Source organism: Ixodes scapularis, unplaced genomic scaffold, assembly GCF_016920785.2.
Source record: "Ixodes scapularis isolate PalLabHiFi unplaced genomic scaffold, ASM1692078v2 PGA_scaffold4__175_contigs__length_147842914, whole genome shotgun sequence".
Lineage (NCBI taxonomy): Eukaryota > Metazoa > Arthropoda > Arachnida > Ixodida > Ixodidae > Ixodes > Ixodes scapularis.
Window position 1 is genome coordinate 71,308,365 of NW_024609879.1, and position 13,061 is coordinate 71,321,425.

General features: G+C 47.3%; 1 protein-coding gene across 1 annotated transcript; it reads left to right on the forward strand.

Moving 5' to 3' along the window:
- Window positions 1-266: 266 nt before the first annotated feature.
- LOC120846289 (putative nuclease HARBI1) lies at window positions 267-2,145 on the forward strand. The gene is made up of 2 exons (XM_040218002.1): window positions 267-505; window positions 1,441-2,145. Exons 1-2 carry the CDS (start codon window positions 337-339, stop codon window positions 2,106-2,108), a joined length of 837 nt encoding a protein of 278 aa, XP_040073936.1. The 5' UTR covers window positions 267-336; the 3' UTR covers window positions 2,109-2,145.
- The last annotated feature ends 10,916 nt before the right edge of the window (window positions 2,146-13,061 follow it).

Consider the following 13,061-nt stretch of genomic DNA (forward strand, 5'->3'; position numbering starts at 1 on the left):
TTTGAAGAAAAAAGCAAATTTGCCTAACCTATTGCGTGGATCAAAGGTAGTGGCTATTTATCATATAATTTTAATCTTTGTAACACAGACAGCGCTCTGTCTGTGTCCTTCTTCATGCGGTCCGTCGTTGTTTTTGTTGTTTATTTTTTGTTTTTTTGCGCTCAGCGCTCTGTCTATATCCTCCTTCATCCAGTCCGTCGTTTTTTGCGTTGTTTTAATGTTTTAAGTTTGTAAACCACGTAATTTATGGTGGTGTGTTGGTCAGCATGTAAATCGTGTTTGACAGGGCCCCATGACCATGAGTGCAATGAACTGTTTGTGGATTCAGTTGAAATAATGTCGACACATGTCTCTCTATTGCAGGTGTGTGACGCCGACTGCCGGGTCATGAGCATCGACCCACGGTATCCTGGGTCGGTGCACGACTCCTTCGTGTGGCGCTACTCGTGGCTCCGGAGCAACTTCGAGCAAGGCCGGCTGGTAGACGATGGCAGGTTTCTGCTCGGTAAGCATACTCCAGTTGTTGGTACTGTACATGATGGCTCTGCACCACTTATAAGCTACAATATCACACATACTGTTGCGAACATAGATAACTGGCATGCGCTCTGGCCATACCTGTGACACGTCTCCTTGGAAACACTCTGACGCAGCTGTCAAGTACTGGGGGAAAGGTTGCAAACATGCGCCTTTCTTTGCTTAGTTGTCAACAATTTTAAAGGGATACTACAACAAAATTTCGGTGCTTATTCTTTGGTCTATACGTGTTCAGAAGAGCAGTATCACATCGGACACGCCAATATGTTGTTAAAAAAGAGACAAAAAGGCATTAAAAAAAATTAGGCGATTAGGAAAGAGCACCTTCTAGATGTCTAGGAACCTTGACAGGTAGTGACCGATAACTGTCTCGCTTAGAACCATACATGCTTTGAACCTGACGTCATCTTGACAGCTCAACGGCCAGCAGAACAGACAAGGGGAGGGAGCAACTCCACACTCAACGGGACTCTCTTTTGTGTGTACCAAGATTATAGAATATTAATTTGTCACTCAAAATTACACAAAAGCAGCTTTGGGGTTTGTTGCGGTGGCCTGATCGCTGGCATGCTTCGACCGCTTTTGTTGCTTGAACAGCTAGGGCATCCTGACCATGTCTGCCTCGCCGCAGCTTTGCTCATCCCAAGAGAAACTACATCACAATTGCACCGGATGTGACGTGCTCTCTGGTGGCTGCTCTCCGAGCGCTTGCCAGTCTGGCCTGTTTATAATGAAAAATATAGCCATAAGGCTCAAAAAGGAAATGTATGATTGTCATTTACGGGTATTGTGGATCATGTTCAGCCTATTTCTGAACATGACGGGTACATTTCAAATTTCGTTGAAGTATTCTATTAAAGAGAACAGCATTAATATCATACATTTCCTTCTCTGAATGCGCAGGTGACAGCGGCTATGCCTTGGAGCCTTGGCTCATCACCCCTGTCCCTGGATTCCACGCGACCTCCACCGCATGCGGCCGGTTTAATAAGACACATTCTTCGATGAGGTCCGTTGTGGAGCGCTGCATTGGGCTGTTGAAGAGCAGATTCCGGTGTCTGCAAAGGCACCGGGCTCTGTTTTATCATCCCACAACAGCCACCGTCATTATATCGGCGTGTGCAGTGCTCCACAATATCTGCCTTTCATCGAATGAGCCAGAACCGGAGCCAGACTCTGACCCTGACGAGCCAGGGTTGGAGTCTGGGTCGAGCTCGGACGGTTCTGAGTCGAGCTCGGAGGGGTCAGCGGCGGATGACGAGAGGCCGGCTCCTGCCCACCCTCGGGTCAGCCTTTCGGACAGGGGGAGGGCTCTGAGGCAGTGCCTTGTTGCCCAGTTCCAAACCTGCCACAGCCGTGCCGCTCCGGAGCCCCACGCAAGCCACGGTGGCAGTCCCGCCCACCAGGGACACCACCAGCGCCAAGGAGTCCGTCGCCACAACGGAAGTCCTGCCCATCAGGGACACCGTCGGCGGCAGGGAGCCCCTCATCGTCCTCGCCACGGTGGCACTCCCGCACACCAGGGACGCCACCGGCGACAGCGAACCCTTCGTCGTCCTCGCCTCAACTGACGCCCTCGCCACCAGAGAAGCCCTCCCCGTGGCAGTATGTACTACAATTGTTGTTCCACAGTCATGGTCGTCCATAAGCTCCACAGTGTCAACTCCGCCTTGCCGTTCGTCGCACAACCACCATGCTACCTTTACGGACATTTAGTACTGCCTCCGAAAAGCTATTCGGTGCATCAGTTATGTTGATAGAGCCTTTTTTTCATTTGTAAGCAGGGTGCACAAAATTTTTTGGACAATAGCAGAACATTTTGTAGGGTTATGAAGCTAGCCTTTGCAAGAGACTGAGAACTCAATGAGGCTACTGGTGAGACCTATTTTATTTTTTTTTTACTACAATATATTATTTGTATCGGGTTTGGACATCGACTCATTTTCTCTACACTTCTATTGCCCTGCTCCATTTTACAATCTATTATGGCTACCACAGAGCCAGGTGTATTACTCGATAATCGCAGATTAGATTCGTGCCAACTTGAATGTATAAAGAAGACAACAAGTAGTTTGTTTTTGAAAGTGCTTTCTTTTTTTATAACAATGCCGTAACGTGAAAAATAAACATGTTTGAAAACACAGGTTGCAATGCTTTCTTTAAAGTGAAATTGAGCATGGACTAGTAAACACCGTATACATTCTTTGTCATTATCAAGGATATATCACAGACATTATTTCACACTTCACTTAATTCAGCACAGTGCCATTTCGTTTGTGTTTTGTCACACATTTGAAAACACAGGTTGCAATGCTTTTTTTTAAAGTGAAATTGAGCATGGACTAGAAACACCGTATAAATTCTTTCTCATTATCAAGGATATATCACAAACATTATTTTACACTTGACTTAATTCACCACACTATCATTTCGTTTGTGTTTTGTCACACATGGAAGCATGACAGATTCCATAGCTGAGGCATGTTGAGATCAACAATGATATAAGAAAACAAACAAACAAAAAACAGGGACACAGACGAAGGGAAACAGGACAAGGCGCACTCTCATCCGTTTTTTTCAGCGCTTTTTTTTTGTTTGCCATGAACGAACTGGCCCAAATCTCCACTTTATTGCGATATAAGAAAAATCGCAAACCCAGAGGCTAGTTTCAGGCGGAAGAAAACTACAAGTATAAAATTCCTATGGCACAAGCCACTTGGCACCATAGATGAAAAAGCACACACTACATATTGCTGTCCTACAAACATGAGGAATGGCTAGTTTTAGCATATATCTGTCATGCCTGTTGCCAAGAGCATATTACTAACTTGCTTCACTGGTTATAGTGACTCCAATAAACAAGTACAGAAGGCACAGTTCTTTGTAAACAAAATATGAACTGAAAAGCATGGACGGACTTTCCCGTAATGTCAACATTGTTGTAAAGATGTTTAGACAGCAGAACATCAGCCTTCCTTTAAGCAGTGGCTCACTCATAGTATTATTCACTGTATGGCGAGCCCAGTGTGCGTAGGAACTTGTCCATTAACACGCACCACATACCAGTGGCACAAAAGAACATATTTCTTGTCTCCGCCTGGAGAACAAAACAAAAAAAGAAAAAATGAATACCAACTTGGAACATAAAATAATCATCCATAAAACTAAATTATATCTGGCTGGACTCAGCGGTGCTGGGCTCGGCGGGGCTGGGCTCGGCGGGGCTGGGCTCGGCGGGGCTGGGCTCGGCGGGGCTGGGCTCGGCGGGGCTGGGCTCGGCGGGGCTGGGCTCGGCGGGGCGGGGCTGGACTTGGCTGGGCTGGAGGGGTGGCTGGGCAGGGCTCGGCAGGTCTTGGCTTCGCAGGGCTCGACTTCTCTCGGCAGTCAGCAGCAGAACGACCTCGACGAGCACGCGGGTCGTGTTTTGGAGTTCCAGGGCCACCGCTTGTGTGGCGCGAGCTTGCTCCTGGTTCGACTGCGCAACAGCCTCCATGCGGTGGCTGAGGGTATCGATTGAACGCAGGAGCTGGAAAGACGGGGCATTTAATGCGCAGCAACAACATATTTCTAGACACCCAGAGGGCGTGAAAACCTTGCATATGTCACAGTTCGGTTTGCATTATGCTTTTGTAGATCTCCATTGCCCTCTGCTGCAGTCCCACTTTCACAGTGGCATCTTTATTAAACTCGTACCTATTTAGTCATGTTACGGAGTTTTATGTTTGAGCCAATACCTGGCCTTGGAACTCCACGTCCCGCGCGTCCCTCGTCTCGTTCTGCTGCACCTGCCGAGTCTGGTTGGCGACTGCCTGCATGGCAGCCTCGTCGTGCCGCTCCTGCCTCGACATTCGGGGGGTGGCACGAGGCGCCGTGGGCCGCACCCGGGGCCTTGCAGGTGGCCTGACATCTGCCAGGAAACAAAGAATGCTTCTGTCATATCAGACAATCCTAGTTGTCTTCATGAGAGGTCTCACCCCGCGAGGTGGAGGGCACCGGCTCGGCTGCCTGCTGCCCGTGACCTGCCTGGGCGCCTGTGGGTCTCCCCTAGAAGGGAATTTGTAAGTCTTAGTCAGCACACAGGACTTGTCTGCATTTTCTAGATATTGAGAGTGGGTTTGTTGAGGCTGCATTCCACTCAGGGGAAACAAAATTACACTGTTTCAGAGGTAGTGCCATTCATGTCTAGGATTGACTCCCCAAATATGTCTAGTGGCAGCTCAAAAGGTTGCACTTCCCCTGTTTTTGTGAAAATGTACCTCTGTGATACAGAAATTGAATCTTACGACAGCGTGCACACAATACAACTGAGGGTTGCAACAACCACAAAAGCAAGAAGAAAAAGGACTACACAAAAACTACAGATGTTTTGGCCTTAGAAACTCCAGTATTACTGCAATAAATATAGTGTTTTTTGTCGTAAGTGCTTTTGTTTTAGATTTTGCCTTTACGTGGATGAATTAATCCGCCCTCCGATTCGCTGAATTATAAAAAGTGCCAGCACCTTTAATGCATATATTCACATTCACAGGGGCGGATTTAGAGGGGGGTCGGATGTCCTGACCCCCCTCTTGATTTCTGCACGTGTAAAATTTAGGGCACTAAACAAGGGAGAGGGGGAGGGGGTTCCTAAACATATGTTACGCTGACCAACACCTGACCCCCCCCCCCTCAGGAAATTTCTGCATCCGCCCCTGCATTCATATTTATCACATTTCACTGCGGTATACATCTTAGCTCACTGATAATAAAACCCTGCACGGATATTCTCCATTGGGATTGAACAGCTACATGTGCAATAGTATGTTAGGTTCAAGCGTGCACTCACCTCGGCCTCGTCCTCAAAAGCGGGGACGGAAAACCCAGGAGCGCCCAGGGCCGAGTCCTCGCCCACCAGCGTCAAAATACGTGCGTATGATGACGCCAGTGAGCGCACCCGGCTGCCTCCTCCCCCAGTTTGCCTGCGAGTAAAGTAAGTAATTCAATAGCTTGGTCCACACTATGAGTAGACAACGCAAATTACCTCGCCTGTTTCGCCAGCTCGGCTGCCCGCGCCCGCGCCTTCGACACCCGCACGGCCCAGTACCGTTTCCAAGCTTCCGGCTCCTTCCTCGGAGGCCCGAGGTAGTTGAGCCGGGAGGTTAGCTCGGTCCAGAGACGAACTTTGTCGTCTCTGGACAGGGCCGGGCTGAGCTCAGTTGCACCGCGTACCAGAGAGGGGTTCTCGAACATAAATGTATCGAGTTCCTCCCTCTGGGCCGCGGTCACACGTTGCCTGCTCCCGTCGTCCATGTTGTTTGAACCATAGTCACTGACAATTTAAGAAACGCAGGGTACTGCAAGACTGGAACCTTTTATTATCGCTCCGCAGCCAATGAGATAGCCGCATTAGCCGATGAGAACGCCGAGGAACCAATCACGACGCAAGAAGAGCGAGCATGACAGGCCACATCCTCCCGTTTCTTGAGCCGTCATCAGTGACAGTGATTTGAACTAGGCGCTCATTTGCATCCCGCATGTTGTTCTAACCTTTTATGCGAGTTTACTTCACCTAATATTTTTTGGAACCGCTACAAAATCAGTTGTTCATTTCAATAGAACACGTGTATTTTTTTAATCTGACAAGTTTCTTTAAAAAAGAGCCAATGTGAAGGTCGCCGCCGCAAGGGATTGGCTGCCATCGCTTGACTAAAAGCAGAAAATGCCTTTCCGGTTGCCGGAGAAACGGACGCTTGCGTAGGGACAAGGCTCCAGATAGGTACCGCCGGGAAAGCGTAGGTACGGCAGGGGGACAGCGTAGCTACTTCCGCTCTTCGGCGGTTGGCTCTTGACGCCTCTCAAGTGAGTGACAGACGCCAATCTTGCCATGTCGTCACGGCGTCAAAGAGGGCGGTTTCGCGGTGCGCGCCGTTGCTTGGTTACGCTCCTGCTGCCGCTACGTCACTTCTGTTTCTAGTTTCTCGAAAGTCCAACATAGGTCCCCAGGTCTCGCTTGCATCGCACTCTCATTTGCCACGAAAGCGTGACTCGCGTGGCCTAGTCAAAAGCGTCTGACTCGCAACCGAAGGGTCGTGGGTTCATATCCCACCTAAAATTCTTAATTTTTTTCTTTAAGGCAAAGGAATTACTTTAAAAAGTAAAATCGTTTGAGACATACGGCGAACTTTAATTCGCATTACAGGTCATGTTTTAATCACTCTCACTACACGCGTGATGTTACGTTTCACATGAGCATTGTGGGTTGTTTGAAATTCTTGCGTGAGGGCATGTAGCTCTGATGTCATCACCCTATCGACCAACCAAGATTTTCTAGTCATGCCACCGACATCCGGTTTTCTGCGACATGAGCTCCTTAACACTACCACGTTAAAGTCATCAATTAGCAGGGGACAGCCAGTGCTCATTCGCAAATTAAATTGAGCGGCATCTTGTCAAGAACAAACCTCAACAGCCAGGCTATGCCAGCTTCTCCTGTATAAGAAAATGTTCATTTGGACAAGCGCTATTTTGGGCCAGATTCCATCGGAGTGCGAGGGTGCGTATAGATTAGGGTGAACAATTGCGATTACTCCTTGCTGCATGATTAGTCGCATGCATACGGCACTGACTGTAAACAATGCTTGGTTAGAACAACAAGCAGTTTGATTGCCGCTCGGTGTTCCTATAAAAAATTGTCTGAAAGGAATTATTCTAAAACTGTTGTGACATTTTGAAAATTTCATTGCTTTTAGCTAAGTTGTGTCGTCATCTTATACATAGATATTGTGAAGTGTATTTCGTAAACAATATCTGGTAATAGATATGGCCACGAGGTGCTCATTTTATAATTTTCGGTGATATATTTAATTCCTTGGTTCAAAGACACAATCACAATTTCACTTTTAATACTGCGACATAAAGTTGTATCAATCACGGGTATTTTAGGCGACCTACCACACTTCGCGACAATATTTTATACCGTGTAAATAAATCCGCTTGAACTTTAGAATTTTTTTAAACACGAAGAAAGGACAAAAAAATGCAATATAGCTCTAAATTTCAAGCCGATCTATTTCCAGATGTACAAACAAGCTCACCTCTTCACTCATGTACTTAAGCATTTTGATTCTGGTAAAATATGTGTTACTGGTAAACAAAGGGATGTCGAGTCGTATGAACACAACGTTATGTGCGTTAATGTAGATTTTCTTCTACGCTTGCGTCGAAATTAAATAACTGAATTTCATATTTTGGTACATAAAAACAAAAGTAAATTGTACGGACGATCGAAGAAGCTCAAGTGCTAATCGTTTTACGGCGTAAATAGTGTATATGGCCAGAACAACGTGGAAAATATATTCTCAATTTAGCGGTTCAAACCGGTTTGAACCGTTATTTTTGGCTCCCCGGAGCTGAACCGGAACCGAACCGAAAGCTGTGAACCCGAACCGAAACCGAACCGATAAAAATTTCGGTTCGACACTGGTAGTAACCTTGTCTCGTGGATTCGGGCCTTCCTGTCTCATCGCACCCAATCTGTGATTGTCAATAATGTCACCTCCCCTCCACTGAATGTCATCTCCGGCGTCCCCCAGGGTTCAGTTCTTGGCCCACTTGTTTTCCTAATTTATATAAATGACCTTGCTTCTTCCCTCTCTTCCACCGTGAGATTGTATGCTGACGACCTTGTGCTCTATCGCAAAATTTCTTCCATCAATGATTGCATAATTCTACAAGACGATTAAGAAAAATTAACTACCTGGTGTGAATCTTGGCTCATGACGATTAATCTGGATAAAACTAAAATTATGTCGTTCTCCAGATCAAAAAATAAACTCACTTACACCTACTCTATTTCATCTTGTGAACTCGAACGTGTGGCCACATTTAAATATCTAGGAGTGTTCTTTTCTGCAGACTTGTCATGTAAGTACCACTTTGACTATATCTGTTCTAAAGCAAATAGAACATTAGGATTTTTAAGACGACATCTTTATCTCGCAGACCCGTATGTCAAACGTTTAGCATACACTACGTTAGTTCGGACGAAACTGGAATACGCGTCCATCATATGGAATCCTCATCAATTGTATCTCATTAACCAACTCGAAGCTGTCCAAAATCGCGCCACTCGTTTTATTACTCGCGATTATTCTTGAAAAAGCATTTCCTGTCTAAAACAGTCCATATCCCTCTATACACTCGAAACTCGTAGAAAAAACGAACGGCTCTCTTTTATGCACAGACTATACTACAACCCATGGTCACCAAAAACATTTATTTTCCCGGCTCATCCTATTTCATCTCGCCTAGATCATCCATGTAAATTCGAACCCATTTTCTCTAGAACTAACGCCTACAAATACTCACCTCTCTCTCTACGCATTTCTGAATGGAATAGCATGCCCTCAAGCCTGGTGACAATATGTGACCATAACCATTTTACGCAGGAGCTTGTTAAGTTGTTTGAGTAATCTCTGTGTAATGATGCTTTCTCATTGTTCTCATTCAATGTTTTCCCCAATATTTGTGAATTTGATGTACCCCCCTTATGTAATGCCTCACGTAGAGGCCCTTAAGATAATAAAATGAAATGAAATGAAAACAAAAAAAAAACTTCGGTTGACCTTGACAACGGCAACGAAAGGTAGTAGCAGGTCTGCTATTTCACTCTCTTCAAGAATGTGTTTATCCGAGGCACGGCCTCCATAGCCTCGGTTGATGTTAGCTATGAAACCACCTGGCGTTACGCTCACCATGTACGTGCACGCAAACGTTTTCTAAAAAAGAAATACTTGCGCAAGTTGTGGTACTGCAATTTTAGTGCAGTCAAAAAAGAGGCGAACGTTCTGGTAGTCTACAAAGTATCTGGAGATGTCACTAAGCGCCTCGCTCTTCAATGTAAGCACCATTCCCAATGACAGAATCTTGTCTAGGACTGGCGTATGGTAACTTGGGTATATTGCCACACGCCAGACGCACGGGCGGATGGCACGAGCTATCACATTAAGATAAGCGAGTGACATCGGGCAGTGCCACACGCCAGACGCACGGATCGATGGCACGGGTGTCTGACCCTCGTGCCATCGCGTGTCCTTGAGCTTTGTTTTTTGGGACATTTTTTTCATCTTCTCTGCTGGGGCTTGACACTGAAGTGAAGAAGTTGAAGTTTATGTTGTTCCACGGGGCCAGACTCTCTCTGGTGTTGAACAAAGAGTCGTGACATTAAGTGGTGGAGGTACGGGCTGCTGCCCTCAGATGTTCACGTCTAAGACATCCTCGAACAGCGGTGACCCTAGCCCAGCTATGGACGCCCACATCGAAGGAAACACGTCGTTAAAAACCGACGTTCGCTTCAGCCGACGACAGCAAGTCCTACCAGCGGAGCACGGGCTTCTCTCGGACAAGGTTCCAGCAAGGACCGAGACCTCAGCTATCGGAAGCATGTCTTCCCCCACTTCCCCGAGCCAAATAATCTTCCAGGTTCCGCGATCACCGAGGGCTTTCCACGGTGACCTTTACGAAGACGCGAAAGACTAGCTCGAGCATTTTGAGTGGGTAGCGACACTCAACGGCTGGGAAGGTTCGTTGAATTTACGGAACGTATACTTTTCGCTTGATGACGCAGCCCGCTTTTCGTTTGAAAACAGAGAAACAAGCTCTACGTCTTGGGACGAATTCAAGTCCCAGCTCCTGCGGGCCTTCGCCAACGCACATCGCAAGGAGAAGGCTGAGCAGTTGCTTCAGGCAAGAACGCAGCACCCCAATGAGTGCGTCGTCGCGAACGTAGAAGAGAGGATTCGCCTCTTCCCTCGTGCGATCCCGATCATGACAGAACACAGAACGAAAGAAGGTGCGGCACCTGATGAAAGCGTCAAGGAAGACCTTTTCGGAGGCCCCGGTAGGAATCCTCCTTCGACGCTGGCCGAGTTTGTCGTAAAGGCATCTACAATCGAGAAAACGCTACAGATGGGCTCCCGGCTGTACGAACGCCATTTGCCGAGTGCCTCGCAAGACAACCTAGAAACAGCTTTCGGAAGCACCAGCGACGTCCTTTCTGAGCTCATTCGAGGCGTTCTCCGTGAGGAACTTCAAAAGTTACAGGCGCCGGTACTTACATCCATCGTCACCCCGGTGTCAGCAATCATCAGGGAAGAAGTTCAAAACGCCCTTGGCGTTAAGCCAGTGCAAGGGGGAGCCTCGGAACCGTGCACTCTGTCATACACGGCCGCCGTGAGGAATTCTACACCCCTCATTGACTTCTCCAGGCAAGCTCCGTGAACCATGGCAGTCATAACTTCATGGCAGTCATGGCAGTGCACTCGACGCCCTAACAAACGAACAGCGCCCGCCAAGAAGGAAGACCGAGGTTTGGCGCACATCGGATCACAGGCCGCTCTGCTACCACTGAGGTGAAGCAGGGCACGTGTACCGACATTGCCCTTACCGCCAAATGGGGCTTCGCGGCTTCTCACCTGATGCTCCCTGCCCGCGCTACGGCCACCGAAAATTCGAAATTGAGGACCACCTCAAACAACCGGCTGGTGCTTCAGCTGATTGACGTCAGTCTAGGTCTCCGTCACCAAGACGTTACGAGTATTCAGGATACGGCTTCTCCCCTGACGCTCCCAGGGCATGGTCAAGAAACCCACGCCGGGGAAACTAAAGGTGGCGACTTCGGGAGGTGAAGTTGCGTGCCGCCGATTACGAGTAGACCCTCCAACGACGCGAGACGCACAAAACGACGACATGGAGAAACCGTACAGCGACGATAAACTAACTACCTCCGACCTCCCCCTGGTTATCGACGGATACAAAGTGACTGCGCTGGTCGATACGGGCACCGTATATTCCGTGTTAAGTGGGGGTCTTGCCGTTCGACTGAAGAAAGTTATGACTGCCTGAGATGGCCCACAAATACACACGGCCCGAGGTCATTTTATTACACCGGTCGGCACGTGCACAGCAGGAATCCAGATTCCAGGAGTTACGTTTATCACCAGTTTTGTCGTTCTCAGGGAGTGTTCAAGAACAGTAATACTCGGAATGCACTTCCTCGGAGAGAACGGCACAATCATAGACCTACATAGGCAAATGATCACTTTCTCCACTGCACTATGCGTTGGAGAGAAATCAACACTACGGCGTTCTTCAATACGAGTAATGGATGGCCACGTTTGTCTCCCGCCATGTAGCAGCATGCTCGTGACCGTAAAATCCGAGGGGGAATCTGCATAGCCAGGGGTCTCGTTCAACTCCACAACGCACAAACTGAGTTATTACTTACGATTTTTCGCCCCGAGCACCAGCATATTTCCCGTGAAACTACCATCACCTATATTGAGGGCGTCGGTGAAGTCAGTGGGTCCTTTTCACTAGACGCTTCACTGCCAGGCAAGATAACGGCAACCTCTACCAAAACATTTGACGTTAACTGTGAACTTGAAGAAAAAAAAAAGAACGTCTCCTGGATCTTTAACATCCCACACAAAAAAGGTCTATGGCCGGCTATAAAAGATCCTTTGTATGGCCGGCAATAGGAAATTGGCCCAATTAGCTGTAGCCGCTTTTGTGGCTGTCTATAGCTCTTCCTATGTTCTCTCGTATGGCTTTCAATTGCTTTTCATTAAAGCAAAGCTATAAAAGTTTGTATGGTTTACTCTGTGGGTCTCTTTAGAACGAATGCTACAGCCGCATGGCTTTTCTTTTGGTTCCTTAAGCGGTCTATAGCTTCTTGTATGGTCTGTTATAGATATCTCTATGGCTTACCTTATGGATCTTTTTATACACAGTGCTATAGCTGCCTATGACTTCTCCTATTATTCCTTTAACCGCCAATAGCGTTCTGCTTCGTCCGCTATAGCTCATTATACAGTTCGTCCTATGTTTCTCTATACCCATCGTTCTATAGCTGCCTATGGCATTTGCGATGGTTCCTTTAGCCGCCTATAGTGTTTCGTATGGTCTGTTATAGAGATCCATATGACTTAACTTATGGATCTTTATGGACACCGTGCTATAGCTGCCTATAGCTCTTCCAATGTTTTTTTTATTCGCCTATTGTTTTTTCTATGGTTTGCTACCCTGTTGGAAAATTTCGATGATGGAAAGATGACGGAAAAGGCCCATACAAGCGTAACCGTAATATGGGACATCCTATACAAGCGAATCGGCGGATCCAGTATAGTGGATTACGGCGGAACGATACAGGTGGGCGGAACCAAACAAGCGTGTCGTATTATGGGACATCCTATACCAGCGTAGTGGAATATGGCGGAACCATGCGGAACCATACATGCATAACGTAATATGGGACAACCTATACCAGCTAAAAGGCGATACCAGCACGGTGGAGCCACATGGCTCCAACATGCTGGTTTCGCCTTTTCACTGTTGTATAGGGCAATTTAGTTTTAAGCTTTACATACATGTTTAGAAAGGTCGTGAAAGCTAAATTAATGCGGTTTGTGCAGGCGAGTTATACGGCCAGGCGTACATAGTATAGGGACCTAATCGTAACAATCAGTCAGATAATTAAATACAATTGG